Raw genomic sequence first — 16881 nt, 5'->3', positions numbered from 1 at the left:
GGTGGCTGCCACGTCAGAAGATTTATTAATAAAAAAAAGTCACAATAACTTATTCCCTTTGCTGGACAAAGGGTTTGGTATAAAGCACTCTGGCCTCCTAAAGTAATGAGACAGGTGAGAGGTGGGTGAGTGTCTCTTGTCCTCTGAGATCATGGCCATCTCCTGCCCCAGAGGGGGAGTGCAGGCAGTGCAGGAACTACTGGCCACTCAGGGTCAATGCCGTGGGTCCTGGTGCAGGAGCAGCCAGGTGTCCCTGCTGGTTTGTGGCCAGCACAGAGAGAAGTATGGGGTGCAAATGCAGAGTATATGGAGACCACAGACACCAGATGCCAGAGGGTGCGGGAAGTGCAGTGGAAAAGGAGAGAAGGTCTGCTTCTTTCTATAGTGCTGAAGGGTCTGTGGAGCAAAACAGGTGAAGCAGCAGAACAGCACCTGCCTACAGGCAGGGGGATGTGGTGCTGGCTGGAAGCAGCCCTGTCTGCCACCTCATACAAGGTCTAGACTGGCAGAGGCAGGAGGTCAGCTGTAGCTATTTGTCACACTCAAGATCCTGGGCACCCTCAGCAGCCTGGTAGTGCATCTCGCAGAACTCCTGAATGCGACTGCAGGCCTCCAAGATCATCTCCTCAGGTACAGTGATCACCACACGGAAGAAGTTTGGGTACTCAAAGCACTGAAATGATAAAGAATGCAACTGGCTGATTATTTGGGATACTGTTGGTGTCTCAGAGCCCTGCCTTGGGGCCATATTCTATGGCAACAAGTGAAAATGGTCAGCACAAAACATAGAGTGAGGATGGCATGGTTGGACTCTCTCTCCACTAGACTGATTGTTCCATTCCAATCTTCCAGCTCCCTCTGTAAAGCTTATTAGTGAAGACATAATGCTGTGCCTGTCACAGGCCAAAGCACTGTATGGACTATGTAGGAACCAGGGAACGGTCCATAAGGAGGTAGGGATTCTCCCTTCTCCTCAAAGGGTTAGAGAGGGTCAGAGCTGGAGAATGTCTGAGGTGCTAGGATTCAGTGCAGGATGTAAAGCAGGATGGACATAGACATAGACACGATTCTTAAGTCTGTCATCTCTTCCTACAAGTTTGGGGGACTGGGAATGGAGCATGTGAAGGAGCACAGGTGGGAACAGTACCAAGGCCTCTGAGAGAGTGACTTCAGCAAGGAGGCAAGGAGGTACATATAGTTCAGGGATACAACTCTGCCAACAACTGAAATAAAGAGCAACTTCAGGACAATCCGGGCAGCTTGACCAAGAACTGTTAGTGAGCTGGAGCTTGCCAGTTGCCATCCCTATACTGCACTTGGACTTCACAGGCAGTACATACACACCATTACAGGCTGTGGACATTTCATACTAGATTTCCAGACTGTCCCCAGAGCTCAAGGATGCAAACCCCTATTGCTTCTCTCCCTATGCTTAGGGCCAGGAGATGCCTGGGGCTCTCAATGTCAGACTCACCGTAGCTGGCAGGCAAAACACAGACTGCTCTGAGATGAGCCGCTCAGTGAACTCCACATCATTTTCAAATTCAGGAAAATGCTCCATTTCAATTTCAACCTGCAGTAAAAGGATGAAACATGGCAACTGATACTATATACCATGTCCCTGCTTACCCACATTGCTCAACAATTTCCCAGCCAAATGCAGCTGTCCATGCTCAGGAACTTTTGCTCATCATTTTGGCTGAGTTGAACATGAGAGACAAACAAAAACATATCAGTGAAAACTGGAGAATTTTTAAGAAGTAAAGTAAATGTAAAACTAGCTGCCCAAAGCTGGAATTTCAGTTAAGGACAACTTTAGTCAAAAGCTGGTAGCATGGATACCAGAACCAATTAAAAATGAGAAGGGATAAATAAGATAAGGAAAAAAAAGTGTGAAAGAGAACTCTACCCAATATCAACCAGTAATCCCATCATGCAAGAAATCCATAAGCTAAGAAAAAGAGATAAATGAACAAGGTGTTTTTTTTCGTTTGTTTGTTTTTTAAGACTGCAAGGTCTAAAATACTATGAAGAATTCTTTGTGGTGAAACAAGTGTGAATGATATAACTGGTAAAATCACAAAATAAATAAGAAATGTTCAATAACTATTTCTGCTCTGTATTCCCATTATCACATAACCAAAGACATCTCATGAAAATATTCATAAATAAAACAGGAGAGAGATAATTTGTGTACAAAAGGTCTGAAAAAGCCAGCAGAAGAAAAATTTTACCAGCTGATTTCATATGGAATAAGTGTTCAGATACTACAAAAATACTAGGGCTGTGAACAAGCCTTAGAGCTATCCCTCTACATAAGCAGTATACGAATGACTATAACTCTGGGTAAGATTGGCTACTGGTAAACTGATAAAGATTTATCTGTTGAGTATGCGTGAGACTGATGTTGCAGTATATTTCCATTTCTGAGTTCACCATCTCTAAAGCTGATAAAAATTAAGACATTATGAGATCAAAATAAAAGAAAAAAAAATGTACTGAACTTGGGAATTAAACGTTTCAGTGGAGCTTGTTATGACGAGAAAGAACGTTTTACTATACTATGAAGAATTAAAAAACAAACGAACAAACACAAAAAGAACAACAGAAAAACAAACCTAACAGATACTGAAGAAGGCAGAAAAAGAGGCAACAGCATAGGTAGAAGACAGCTGTGTAGAAGGAAGGTTACACTTTCAGCAGCAGGTGTGATAATCTGGCATGGTATAGGGCCTTCCTATGGCATCGTCATCTTGCTTCAAATTAAGGTAAAACAACATTTTTTTGCAAAGTACAAGTCCTTGAGGTCTTTGCAGGTTCAAGAAAATGAAATTTAGCAGCTTCTGCTCAGTGAGAAGTAAGCAACATATCCTGGCCTTCTAAAATGACCAAGGGATGATTCCACTGTGCTGGGCAATGTGAAGATTCATGGAGACCTGGTGTCAAGTACTACCCTGATGCCATTGGTAATTACCAGTAAAGAGTTCTAGGGTAACCAGTGATGACTGAAATCCTCCTCACTTACCATGAGGTACATGGCTCCAGCAGGTCGAACAGGTTGGAGGCCTGGGATAGCTGACAGAGCAGCATAACAAAGATCAGCATTGGACTGAAAAGTAGAAAGGAAAAAGTTCAACAACTGGAGAAACTCTAGGAAGCTGGTTAGCAAATTGAAACCAAGTTCTGGACCAGGACTATGAACAAGTTTGCCCACTGCAAATAAAGGGGCAAGGAATGCAAACAGTATGGCTGATTATGGCCTTGAGGAAGGTCGACATTACTGAACTGAAATAAGCAAGCCAGGGCTTAATGCTCTACCATCTGGGTCACCAGCTCTGGCTCCAAGGCTGGGCTGCCTGTCACAGCCAGTATTCCTGCCGCAGCAATAAGCTAGAGAGATACTGATTCCCCCACTCCAAATAACAACTGAACAAACTACTGACCTGTTACAGCCTGATTACCTTAAGGATGCTGAGGGTGTTGTGGTAGAAGTCAGGGGGTGTCCTGTGCAAGATATGTTCCAGTGCTCCTTGGACAATCGTACAGGGTCCTAGGATCCTTTGGCTCAGCCTGATAAGGCCATCTCTGATCTGAAAGAAATACGGTATTTGCAGACTGTGCTCAGACTGTGCTTTTCTGAAGGCTTGAGGGCCTACTGTCTGTAGAATTTCTCTTCGGCAAGCAAATAAGTCCTTCAGAACACTTATTTGTCTACATGCCAGGTATCTACAGATTATTTACACTGTCATTCTCTGTTCCTCAGCTGAAGACCGTAATGCCAGCAGAAATATCCTTTTGAGCTTCCCAGTCTGACTTAAACAGTTAATACTGTGACTAAATAAAATCAGAGCTAATCCAAATACCACTTTACATGTCCATTAGGTTTGTGCCCACACTCCACACTTTCAAAGTCAACTAGGGAGAACTAACATTAGCTTTTCTGCTCACTCACTCCTGGGTAGAAAGGTCACTGCAGTAGCTTGCAGAGTTTGCCCTCATAACATGTATGAATAGCCAGACAAAACACTGGCTACATGGCTTGGAATTTTGGTCCCACTTTTAAGAGAAAACTTATGAGAGCACACAGACCCCAGAGACTGCTGGATAAACCATTCAATACCATCAACAAACACTGGAGCTATTTGAGAAAAGAGCAGAAGCACACAAACAAGATGAGAGTAAAAGGAACATACGGGTGCAGATGAAGTAAAAAAGAGACATGAAGGCCCAGCATGTGAAGAAAAGCATGTAAGCAATGGGGTAACACACACACAAAAGCAAAAGAGCAGTACATGATTCTATCACTCAAAGCCCTGCTAATCCAAACACTGAGGACACTGCAGATCTGTTGTCATGACAGTGACACTTGGCAGTTCTCACCTCATTACCAAAGATGTCTCTCCTGTCATGGATTAGGATCCAGCCCATCCGCCAGCCAGGGACCAGCCACCGCTTTGCCAAGCCACCGCAGGACAAGATGGGCACATTGGTGCTGAGAGTTGCAATGGGCTCATATTTGCAGTCAGCAAACACCTGCAAGAGGTAGCTGTGTGAGGGCTGTCACCGTGTCTCACTGTGAAAGCTGGGGGGAATGTGCATAAAATGAAGCAGGACATGAAATGTACGCCCAGGACAGCATATTACAGGCATGGGCTCAGACACAGTACAGGGTAGAGAAGCTATTTGTCACCTCTGAAGAGCTCTGTGCCGTGGCCAAAGGGTAAGTGCAGCAGAAAAGACAGGTAGTGCAAGGGTGCAAAAGGCTGCGATGAACACTCACCATGTCTCCATAGATCTCATCAGCAAGGATGGGCACACACTGTCTTGATGCCACTGTGGGAGAGAGAGCATTCAGCCTAGACATCCTGTGTCCTCCATGGGAGCAGACTTGCCCTTTTCTACAGGGCCTGGAAGATCCTGAGGGAAATTCTGCCCCAGGGAAGTGGGTCCCTCTCCTCCTCCTACAAGGAGAGCCTCCTCTCCTACTTGGAGAGCCCTGTCCTGGATGAGCCTACTTCTGCTCTCACGTGTAGATATAGGTAGCACAGCTCCTGCACTGGCTGGCCAGTGCTCAGGAACCATAGGGCTTCCTGTGAACACACTTTCTGTGGAGCCAGAGTGGAGAAATGAGTGACCCAAGCCACACTGGCCATCTCAGAAATACCAGGACAGACATTCAACATGTTCTTGTTGAGAAAAGGCAAACTCTTCATACTGAGCAAGCCCAGGGTGCAGTCCAAGGCTGCAGTCAGTCATGAGGTAAGAGACAAACCCCTGGAGCACAGCACTGCTTCATGTAGTACTGCTATTACACTGCAGAACAACATCCACAGCCTTGCAGAAACATGGTGACCCAGGCACTGCAGTTTGGGCAAACACGAGACTGCAGCTGAGGCCCAAATACACACATACAGTCCTACCTGCCAGGATCTTCTGGAGGTGGCTCTTGCTGAACACAGACCCACAGGGGTTTGATGGGTTGTTCACGATTATACAAGCTGTTTTCTCATCCACCAGCGATTCCAAGTGCTTCAGGTCAATTTCCCAGGACTTCTCTGGCTGATGAAAAAAGGGGAAGTACAGTGGAGGAATTGCACTTACTACAGAGTGACAAGGTGCCCAAGGGTGCTCACCCTCATATTCACCCATTTCCCAGGCAGGGTCAAGATTTTTATTTCTATATTTTTAAGAGGCAGAGGCGCTAGGACTGTCCTCTCCACAACTTACCTTGAGATTGTAAAATTTAACTTCAATTCCCATGGACAGTGCCAGAGTCTTGTAGAGAGAGAAGCCAGGCCGTGGCACCAGGATGTTCTGGCCTGGGTTAGCCAGCACCGCCAAGGCAAGTTCTATGGCCTGGCTGCAGCCACTTGTTAAGATGACGTCCTGCAAAGAACACACAGGAGTGAGTGGAAAGTGCAGCCACTCTGAGGATCCCCAGCCACATAGAACGAGTTTGGAGCCTGACTGAAGTCAGGGAGTCTCCAACAGCTAGAGAACTTAATATCCTTCCAAGAAAGGTGGAAGAGAACAGTCCAAGGCAGGGAAAGGGAGCAGCAGGTTGGTGTGGAACAAGGCCATGAGCTACCCACAGTTCCCATGGCTAGACAGGGAATGACAAGAGCTGGGCAGGGGTCCCGTGCCACATGGGCTAGGCATGGGCAGCAGCACCACACTACCACTACCATACTGCAGCGGCTGTACCTCAGCTGGACACCAGTACCTGGGCCTCCAATGGTGCTTCTGGGCAGTTGTAATATGCAGCCACCGCTTCTCGACAGGACTGGTAGCCTGTGGAGAGAAGAACCACACATGACAGACAGGTTTTGACAGAGCATCTCTGGTTTTTGCTAGTTTGTTTGTTTTTCCAGGACAAGGTTCACAGGTGCCTGCCCAGCCAGAGTAAGCCCATTTGTCAATGACACTGTTTCACGGTGGCAGAGACCATTCCTGCCCCAGGGCATCTGGAAGACACACATCTGTGAGTTCATGGGACTGACAAGGGCAGCTGCAGAGTGCTACTGGAGGGATGTCTGTAGATTCCATAAACCTGCTGTGGGGAAGGACTTGCCACATGCCTAAACTATGTCAGCTTACCGATGGACGGAGCATAGCCATTGTAACGTCCTGAGTCCAAAGCCTCCTTCATAGCTCGTGTGACCTCATCATTGGTGGGAAGGTTCCCAAAGACTGTTGGGTCTCCTTTTCAAAGATTGAAAAATAACAAAAAACAGAATGGGAAAAAAACAAAATCAGTTCTCAGTGATCTGTGTCAGGCACAGAAGGCACAGAGCTGTGTGCCAACCTGGCACATTCTGCTGTTTCCCACAAGTTTTGCAGTTCAGAGCCCTGCAATTCTGGCAGCCCCACAGGCCACCTCACTGCTCAGAGGCTTCAGCCACAGCACTGTGCTCACCTAAAGACAAGGTGATCACGGATTTCTTTGGGTTGGGCTCCACCTTCATGCTGTCTACGATGGCTCTGACAGGATTGAAAGTCTTCTTTGACATTTCAGAAGCCCTGACAGCCCATCTTGGCTTCCGACCCTTCATCTTTCCCAGCGACATGCTGTTTCCATTGGTCTTGAGATGAATATCCAACAGGGGGACATGATCTCCTTGGCCATTCACTTGGATCAGGTATGAGTCCATCCTGAAAGTTGATAGTGGTAAATTTCCTGAGCTTGGTTAACACATGCCAGCTGAAGGCTCTGCCCATCTGGGAGGCACTGCCTATCACTCTCCAAAACCAAAACTTCTGAAAGCTGCAGAACTGCCTGCTGCCTACTTGCAAACCAGTCACTAGCAGCAAGCAGAGCTGTACTTAGGACCAGGAGGGAATGAATCTCCACACACAAATGAGCTCACAATGGAGTGGGAAAGACAAAGGCATTTCCCTGTGCTAGTCATATTGTTTCTTAGCGTGGGCACAATTGCTGTGCTGGAGAGGAGCAGTCCTGCTAAATCATAAATTCATAATCTAGTAGTTAGCAGCATGCTGTCGCCATTGCATGGCTGTAGATTCAGTGTTCTGCTAATAGAAGGCCAGGTCTTGTGTTGCTCTCCCACCTGCCAGTTATTAACTTGCAGACCCCAAGTTGTAACCCTGTATGTATGTGTACCACCCCCAAAAAGTCCCTCCAGTCTGCAGATAGAAATACAGTGCTGTTAAAATTAAAATTTAAATAACAAAAGAGTAGTTCTGATACTGTCTTATCAGGATACAATTAACACTATTAGGGTGTAGGTTATGGATTACTTGTCTCTGTCAGCAGAGATCAACACTCCAAACAGTCCAAACCAGACTCCAGAACAAAAGGCAGTGCTTAAAATCAGTGAAGAAATGCTGGTGGTGTCATGAGGGAAGTCAAGGTGGTGACACCATCCCAGGCAAAGTGCCTGCAGTCCTGCCTGAGGCTGGCTAACAAGCAAGGCACAGCAGAGGAACAGCTGCCTTCTAGACCTCCAAAAGTAGGCAAGACAGTGTTATATGTACTTGAGCACGTATCACCAAATTATCATTCTTAAGCAAGAGCTTAAGAGCTGCTACCTCAGGAGAAGGTTACGGACAAGGCCAGCAGAGACCTCCTTATCCACCAAGCCTATTCTGACATCAGTATTGTGCCTTGTAATCCTTCCATCAGCTGCCCATACTCCTTTTCCTCTGCTCCACTAAAGGACAATTCACTGAACTGTGACCCATTCCTGATGGCAGTTATATAGCCCCATCAGCTGTTAGATGCCATCTTCACAGATATTCCAGACATGACAAACAAGGGAGAAAGCTGACCCTCCCAACACTGAAAGGGTCGCTGCATTACCTGGTGCAGGCAGGATTTGCCGCATAAATAGATATCTCACTGATTCAGTAAGGTTTGTTCATAGAGGTGCCCCATGCTTCTGAAGTTGCTCTACCAGCAGTGCTTCCTCTTTAAAGCAACTGAGATAGATCTAAAAGGTGGTAGTGACAAAAGAAGACTTAACGTTCCCTACTTCTAATACCATCTGGGTGTCCTTTGTACCAAAAGAAGGGTAATTGAAGAACCACATCAGTTCTTCGTAACTGCATGAAAACCAAGCAAATAAATGAGTTGTGTGTCTCTGTTCAACAACAGAGATGAGTTCCAGTGCATAATGCACATCTCAGCAGTCTTCAAAACACCTTGCAACATGCAAAGAGAAGCTGCATATGCAGGCAGAATAGATGCCTTCAGCATAGGCAGACAGGGAAACACTCCCCACACATCAGCATCACCAAAAAAGGTACCAGAGGATTGTACATTACCTTCTAACAGCAGAGAGGGAATCACCAACAAGCTTGGAGGTCCAGTCCCTACTTTTTATCCAGGACAAATGTTAAGAAGGAATTCCTGCAAATTCTTGCCCATGAAATAAGCCCCCAAACTGGGCGTTGGGACAGAATCCTTTAGCCATTGGCTCACAGAGAGGGCTGCTCTCTCCACCCAAAAACGCCCTCTCTTCTGTAACCAAGTTCACTGCAAATACCTGGAACATGCCTGCACATTAACTCTTTCTGAGTTAGCCTACAGAGGGCCACAGCTTTGTTTCCTGGAAGCCCTGGACCACCACCCACCTGAATTACTTCTCTCTCACTTGAAGGCTTGGTGGTGGGGGAAGAGGAAGAATCCCATAGCACAAAGGCCAGTATTCCAGCCCTAGCATCTTGTAATGCACCAAGAGTGGGTTGGTGGACTCTGAAACCAGCAGGTAGTATTGGTATGTCCTGCCCACTTCAAAGGCTCTGAGTTCTTGCTGCTGAGAAAAAACACTGTGGCACCGTTACACAGAGGGGATATCTGCCTATAGGATGATGGGAGGGAAGCACTTCCCTAGCAGGCACCAGGAGCTGAGGGGTTAAAGGAAGCCCAAGTTACCTTTTTTGTTGTTGTTGTTTGGTTTTGTTGTTGTCGCAATGCCCAAGCAAACTCTCATCATTTCAGCAGATAAGAGAGATGATGAAATTCCCTCCCCTCTGATAGCATTGCAGAGCACAAATGATGCCATTACCAGAAGGCTCTTTCTTCATGAGTGATGTAAAATCTCTGCCTTCTTGCCCCTTTGCCTGCTACAGCCCAGGGATAAATAAGAGACATCTGCACCCTTCCTATCTTCCAAGGGCTGCTAAGAATCTTCCTCTACTGCCCTGACAGCAAATGGCTGGAGATCAAAGAGCTGCTGACAGGCAGGAGGCATCCTGCTATCTCCTGGCAAACAAACTGCTGACATCTCCATTGCAGAGGGCAGCAGTAACCCGTTGTTTTTATTTTTTTTTCTGGTCATACCCACTCTGTTCTTGTGTTGGAAAAGAGGACCACCTGTGCTTAGCACATGCCCACTGCATTACCAGCAATAAGGCTGCATCTCCCCAGGTGCAGTGGTGTGACCCTCTCAGCCCTGGCCATGGGTCTGGGTTAATACTGCTGGGGAGTTGCAGTCTGCTGTTGTCTGCAGTCCAATACTGGGTGCTGCCGAGGGCACAACAGGAGCTGGTGATGTAGGTTCTGGAGATGGGCTGTGACTTGGTGGGTTGCAGGCAGTGGGGCTGGACAGACACTCCCAGCTTGACTGGCAGGCTCCCACAGCAGCCACCCCTGGGGGATGTGGACAAGGAATAATGCCTTTAAAAACATCTAACATGGAAATACCTTGTTTTGAAGCTTTGAAGCTGTTTATATTCTCTTCTGTTGAGAGATGTACAGCTTTAGTTTTTCCTCCTTTTCTGAAGCCTGAAATGGATGACCTTCAAAAGCTCAGATGTGTACTCTCCATGCACCTGTGGGTAATTTTCTCACTTCTCCCAGCTGGCCTCATCTCTTGCCATGCTGCAGCCCTACCAGGGCTAAATTTGCTGCTGGGAGGTCTCAAGGACACTGCTGCGTGTTCTGCCTTGCAACAACCCCGAATGTGATGCAACCAGAGCTCTACCCATAATCCTGCACACTGCAGTGGGGTTCAGGGGAGGGCATGGTGGGGTGGCCTGCTGCCAAGAGGGGAAAAATGTGGCTCTGGAGGCACAGGTAGACACAGTTACATAAGGATGAGAACCTGTCCAGACAGACACAGTGCAATGAGGTCAGTGGGTTTATCCTGCCACTGCTATGCCCTTCTCCTCCCCCTGAATGACTACAGTACTTATCTGGACAGTCCCATGCCATACAGCCATCTCCATCACTGCATGCCCAAAAGCCTCCCAGGACCAAAGCGTGAGCACACGGCTCAGCATTTCAGGTTTTCCAAATCCGGTGGAGCCAATCCATGCATAATGCAGCAAGAGGTGTCCATAGTCTGCAGTGCACGATTCTTCCAGAGAGGCAGCTGGTGTCCTCTGTACCCCACCAGCCCTCACACCACCATCTGCTCCTCTTTCTCAGCAGCTCCTCCCTATGGGTTTATTGTTTTGTAATTCTTCAGCTTCCTTTTTCTTCTCTAGCATCAGCAATGGGCCTTTGTCTTATTGAAGGAAGAAACTGATGATGGCTTTGATGTTTCCTTGGTTCTGCCTTGCTCTTGTATCACAACTGCTCCAAAGACTGTTTCTGTGAATAGACATCGAACCAACAAAAACAAGCAGCTCCCACTTCCAAGATGAGCCACAATTGTGAAGGAGGACTGAGGACTGACAAATGGCTGCTTGAGTGGAACATGGATGCAAGCATTGCTACACTGGCAAATCTATGCTTTCAGTTGGGCTGCAGGCAGGACCGGCTCCAGTAGAGTTTTGCACATATGCCCTGTGCTGCCAATTCAGCAGCTTTTGTCCCTGCTGATCCAGGGACAGACACTCAGCTGCTCTGCACAAAAATCTAGCAGGATCAATTACAGATCACTTCAGTAATTACCTCTTTGCATTCAGTTTATTTTTCCAGCAATTTCTGTCTGCTTCTTTCTGACACTGGCACAGCCCTAACAAAACCTTTCTAGTAGTATTGGTCTTTAACAACCAAGTATGTAATTTTCCCCTTTATTTTTAATCATTTTCTTATTAATCTTTCCTTTAGATGAACAAACAGACGTGAGGACTCCTTGGCTCCAGTGAATTTTGTGATTACTGGCTCCCAAGACATTTCTAACTGAGCAAAGCAGTGAGCATCCCACGCTCATGGAGTGTCAGCAGCAGTGCTGACTACGGGCCCAGCAGCCACAGGGAAGGATTAACAGGCCGTCCTAGAGCTGCAGCAAAGAATGCTCCACATTAGTGGCCGTGTGAGTGGCTCCTGGGTGCAGGCACGGGGAAGACAAGCACCTTTCCAAGCCTTGTTCTTTGCTTACATCCAGACAAGTGTTGCGTAAGTGTGTACCTCATGTTTGAGGTATGACTTCAGATACTTGTTCTGTTGCATCATTTGTTGAGACAACTGCCCCTTGGATGGCCTTGAAGCCATGCGGGCAGTAACCAGCCAATGGGGATGAGATGGAAAGGAATACGATGTCTCTGTAGGACAAGGGGACAACATGAGCTTTTGGCGAGTGTCATAGGCATCCTGAGGCACTTTTCTTTCAGAGCACAGAGAGGTCAACTGCTCCCATGACTGAATATGAGCTCCAGTGATGGAGACCTACAACATGCCCTGCTAAGCTGATCCAGCAGCAACTTCCCTCCAACTTAGGAAGCACTAGACGTAGGGCGCGTCTATTTTTCTTCTTTATTTTTCTTTGAGGGTGCCTAAATCACATCTCTTTTGCTTCAAATTAAGATCACTGCTTCCTGATCATGCCAATGGCAGACAGGGAGGACAAAACCTTACCCTTCTCTTTACAACAGCTTTTTTATAAGTTTGCAGGTTGTTAAAGTGCCTCCTTATTGACCAGCCTGTGAGCTGTCAACAGGCACTTTTTCAGGCAAATGAGAGGACCGGGCTGAGTCTTGTTTCATAGGTTGTATTTCCAGAACTTTCTTTTGTTGTAGAAAAGAGCAAAAAGCAGGGGAGGAGGGAGCAGAATTTCTTCACATGTCCTACGTGTGACATTTATGTTTATACATCCTAGTGATGTTAGCTTTTTTCGCAACAGGATGACACTGTGGACTCGAGTTCAGTCTGTGATTCACAAAAAGCTCCTGTTCTTTCCTGCAGCACAGCTGCTCTGTCATTGTGCTGCACTCACCGTTTCCATGACTATTTATTTATGAGACAGTAAACCTGTTTGTGGTGTTCAGCAGGGATTGTGCTGCAGCTCCCAGCTGCCTCGTGCTGGAGAACTATGAAGCAGTTCATGCCTTGTTCTTTCTACTTCACCCTGCAAGTTCCCAGGGAGGGCACTGAACCAGGTGAGAGCTCCTGGCCCATGGCAGCAAGGCCTGGCCCTTCCCTCCCCATCATGAGGCAATGACATCAGGAGCAGCCAGAAACAGAAGAGGAAAAAAAGAAAAAAACAAAAGAAGCCAAAGCAAAGGTTAACAGAGCTGGTTGCTCTCTTCTCTAGACTGTCGCTCCTTGTTGAGGACAGGAACCCAAAAGGCAGTGCTGACGTTGACCATGTTCAGCTGGTTTATCTGCTGCAATAATTTGAGCACAAGTGATGTAAAACATTTTGGTAACAGTTCTCAGTTCAGTCATAGCAACTGAATATGATTGAATCAGAAAAGCAATGACCTGAAGTTCATACCCGGCAGCAAACATTCTAGTGGAACATTGATGTGTCACCAAATCAACAGCACTTCTCAGCTCTGTCTTTTTTTCTTTTTCTTTTTTTTTTTTTTTTAATAAATAACTAATTCCAGCATCACAAAATCCAAGGACAGTTTTGGCTCAGGTTGCTGAAGGACCAGCAGCAACACTGCAGAAGAAATGACTATTTGATCCCTTATTATTACTCACAGTTACTCAGTTTGGTTGTTGATATACCTTTCATAACAATTAACAGCTCTACTAGGCAAAATGGTATTGCCTTTGATTCTAAAACTAAATGAAGTGTTGCTAAGAATTTTACACCCATCCTCTTCCCAGCAGCAAGGACGGGCTGCAATGTGAGCACATCAAAACATGCGTGAGGGTCTATTGATGAACACTTGCACAGTGTCCAAAGCCCCCAGCCTGGGCTCCACGTGGCCTCTCCATTTCCTAACTTCACAAAGCTCCTGCCCCCTCTATCTGAACTGGAGAAAAACAAGAACCCATTTTGTTTTGCTACTCTCTTATCCACAGCAAGGTAGATTTTAAGGCAAGTTTGCAGAGCCCCACTTCATGCAGCAGTGTGAAACGGGCCGGAGGCTGTTTGCTGTCCTGCAGCGCTGAGGCTGCACCACAGCCCGCCCTGCAGGCCTCTCAGTGCACCAGGCTGCAGATCTGCTGCTGGTTCCCCTGCAAGGACAGAAGAGTGAAGTGATCTCACTGTTGTTACAGATGGAGGAAATGTGTTTCTGCACCTTTGTGCTGACTCTCCTGGTGCACTCAGACACCGAGGCCTCCTGGACTAATGTTTCCCTGAAAGTCTCTTCTCCTGAATGTAACAGGAGCACTTCCTTGCAGTACTAACACTTTTCCAGGCAGCAGCTGGGCAAACCCTTGGAGAAGAGCTTTCTGGCTGTGTCCTGTTTCCTTCTGTGTCTCCGTGTTGCTCTACGTTTGTTTTTTCTCCCACTTGCCTTCACCCCAGCAACTACCAGCAAACAAAGGCTCAGTTGATTTCCTCCCAGCCGCAGTGACAGCTGCTCACAGCGACGCGGCGCCGGCAGAGGAACGGGGCGCCCCCGGGCGGAGGAGCAGAGCCGGGCACCGCCGCACCGGGCACCGCCCCGCGGCCTCCGCTCCTCCCCCGGTACCTGGGTTCGCGCGGCCATGGCGGACGGGAGCGGGCGGTGAGCGGCCACGACGGGTCGGGACGGCCGGGACTGCGGGGCGGGGCGGGCGGCAGCCGTGAGGGATGCGGGGGTTGGGGGTGGCCGGGTGCGGGGGGTTGCGCGGCTCCCGGCGCTGCCGCTCACACCGTTGTCTCTCCCGCCGTTGTCTCCCTGCAGCGCCGTGCCCGGAGCGGGGCCGCCGCGGTGCCGCTCCGACTCTCCGGGGCTGCTGGAATGCCGCCGCTGCCGGTACCTGCGCACGGGCCGGGGTGAGCGGGGCCGGGGGTAGGCGGGGGCCGCTCCTTCCGTGCCGGTGCATCGTGCGGCCCGGCCCGGCCCCGCCCCTGTACATCCCGTCCCGCTTGTCGTTGCAGCCTGCTGCCAGCTGCTGGGAGCGCTGCTCGCCGCGCTCATCCTCGTCTGCAGCTCCGTGTCCTACGGCTCGGCGGGCGGATACACGGGCGTCCCCGGGCAGGGCGGCATCTACTACTACGCGTACGGCGGCGCGTACAGCGGCTTCAGCGGAGCGGACGGGGAGAAAGCCCAGCAGCTGGACCGGCGTTTCACGGAGCTCAAGGTGCCCGTCGCCAGGGCGGCCATGGCCGTGGGCGGAGCCCTCACGGTTTTCTCTTGTGCGCTGATTTTGGCCGGCGTTGCGCGGATCCCGTGGCGTTTTCCGGCGTGGCTCCTACTGGAATGTGTCCTGGATGCCGGGGTTGCAGTGGGTTTGCTGGTCGCTCTGTACTACTTCTTCCATCACCTGCTGGGGGTTTATGAATCATCAGTGTGCAAAGAGAGAGCGCAGCTTTACCAAAGCAAAGGCTATCGGGGCTTCGGCTGCAGCATGCACGGGGCAGAGATTGCTGCCGGCCTCCTGGGCTGTGCGGCTGTCGTGGCGTTCCTGCTTAGTGCAGGACTGGCTGTCAGAGCATACAGAACAGTTCACAAACTGAAACGGAAGCCAGAGCACATGCAGCAGCCATAGAATTATTCCTCTGCTCCAGTAGTCCTGATTTCTGCCAGCCTCGTGGCATGCTTTGACTTGCTTGGGGACAATACATTCTTATTACTGTAACAGAGCAGCCACCAAGAATATGGCTCCAAATATAGTGAAATCAAGCAGTTCAAACTTGAATCAGCACTGTTAAATTATTAGTGGACACATAGGCCCCACAGATTGTCTTCATCTGGTGGCTCTTCTGCCTCTCCAGCACATATCAGAGACAGAGAATGCACTGCTAACTGCTGTTCTTATAAACACAGTAATGCACAGGCTTTGTCTAAATAGCAAACTTGTCTTGTGGGTTTTGTGGCCTGGGAAGATAATTCAGTTTTGGAGAAGTCCTTGTTCCTAAATGTAGATGACTGAGAGAGAGATCACATACCTGAGCTCAGGGTTTCCTTTTGCCTCCTTGTACTTGGGGTACTTGGGTTAGGGCAACATCATACCCAGAATCCTCCCAGCAGTAGGTTAATTAATGCCAGTAATGACATCAGGCAGCTGGCGTGGCTAGAATGTGTCACAGACACACGTGCTGGAGCTTTTAAAAAGGGCCTGTGACTGTCCACTGTGAATGGAACTCTTAAAAGCGAGCAGTGAAGCTGGTGGCTGTGGCTGCCAATTCCTGCTTCATAAAGATCTGTTGGTGCTAAAGGGGCAGCTTTCATATGGCATTTATATTGCCATCAGACTCCTGAAATAGACTTGCAGGGTGTTGAACACACTCAGCTTAATTTGTGACACAGTGCCTTCTTTTCGCTTCCCTCTGGGTGAGGGCACCTTTCTGGATGGAGCAGTCCTTTATATAACACGTACACAACCATTTTGCTTAAGAAGAGCCCAAAGTTTGAGTCATCTGACAGAAGTTTTAGGAGCTCACAGAGGTGATTTAAGACATATGTGTATTGTTTGCAAAATGTTTCTAGTGTGCAAGGTAGGGAGATGAGACTGATTTTGTATTATGAACAAATAAAGGTGATGTTTTCTATTTTTCTCTTCAGAAATTTGTTGGTTTTGTTTTTGTAGATTTATCAAAGAAAATAAGATGAGCACCAGGTTCACATACCATGCTCAGAATGAAAAGCCATTTCAGAGCAGTGCCCACCGTGTGCATTAACCCACATGAGGATTAATCACCACTGGTTTAACAGACCAACTCTACCTCTGCAGGAGATAAAAATAAATCCAAAAAGCAGCACTGTAAAAGCGTGCTTTGTCATACATTTACCTCCAGTTTCACCAGTGACCAAATCTTTGCAATTGCTGAAGCTGCAGAACTTTCATATTTCTGGTTGCAGTAAATTCTACATTGTAACACTTCAGGCGACTTCTGCTTCCTTTTAGCAGCCAGAGGCACTGAGTGAATGCAGGGATTCATGTGGACAGTCCACCTCCACCATGGCCCTATTTCTTCTACTGATTCCATACTGCTTGCTTGCTGCAATTACTTCTAAAGAGCTGTATGGTGTTATCCACAAGTTCACAGGGCAGGATTCCTCTGGCAGGGTACAGAGAGCTGCCCAGTACTTGGTACTACAAACTCTACCCTCAGTGTTCTGCATTTTGTATGGAAGGCTGATGAG

The 16881-nt window shown here is 48.1% G+C and overlaps 2 protein-coding genes across 2 annotated transcripts; one reads left to right on the top strand and one right to left on the bottom strand.

Annotated features, from left to right (window-relative positions):
- Position 1: 1 nt before the first annotated feature.
- TAT (tyrosine aminotransferase) lies at positions 2-8891 on the bottom strand. Its single transcript, XM_015874267.2, has 12 exons — positions 8785-8891; positions 6917-7152; positions 6598-6702; positions 6224-6291; positions 5728-5886; positions 5421-5559; positions 4781-4833; positions 4381-4533; positions 3462-3590; positions 3026-3109; positions 1475-1573; positions 2-673 (listed from the first exon to the last, which is right to left on the bottom strand). Exons 2-12 carry the CDS (start codon positions 7149-7151, stop codon positions 530-532), a joined length of 1368 nt encoding a protein of 455 aa, XP_015729753.1. The 5' UTR covers position 7152; positions 8785-8891; the 3' UTR covers positions 2-529.
- Positions 8892-14214: 5323 nt separating this feature from the next.
- MARVELD3 (MARVEL domain containing 3) lies at positions 14215-16302 on the top strand. The gene is made up of 3 exons (XM_015874310.2): positions 14215-14316; positions 14476-14567; positions 14673-16302. Exons 1-3 carry the CDS (start codon positions 14297-14299, stop codon positions 15281-15283), a joined length of 723 nt encoding a protein of 240 aa, XP_015729796.1. The 5' UTR covers positions 14215-14296; the 3' UTR covers positions 15284-16302.
- The last annotated feature ends 579 nt before the right edge of the window (positions 16303-16881 follow it).

This window comes from Coturnix japonica, chromosome 11 (assembly GCF_001577835.2).
Source record: "Coturnix japonica isolate 7356 chromosome 11, Coturnix japonica 2.1, whole genome shotgun sequence".
Lineage (NCBI taxonomy): Eukaryota > Metazoa > Chordata > Aves > Galliformes > Phasianidae > Coturnix > Coturnix japonica.
Note: the sequence above shows the minus strand (reverse complement) of the source record. Positions and strands in the feature narration are given on the sequence as shown.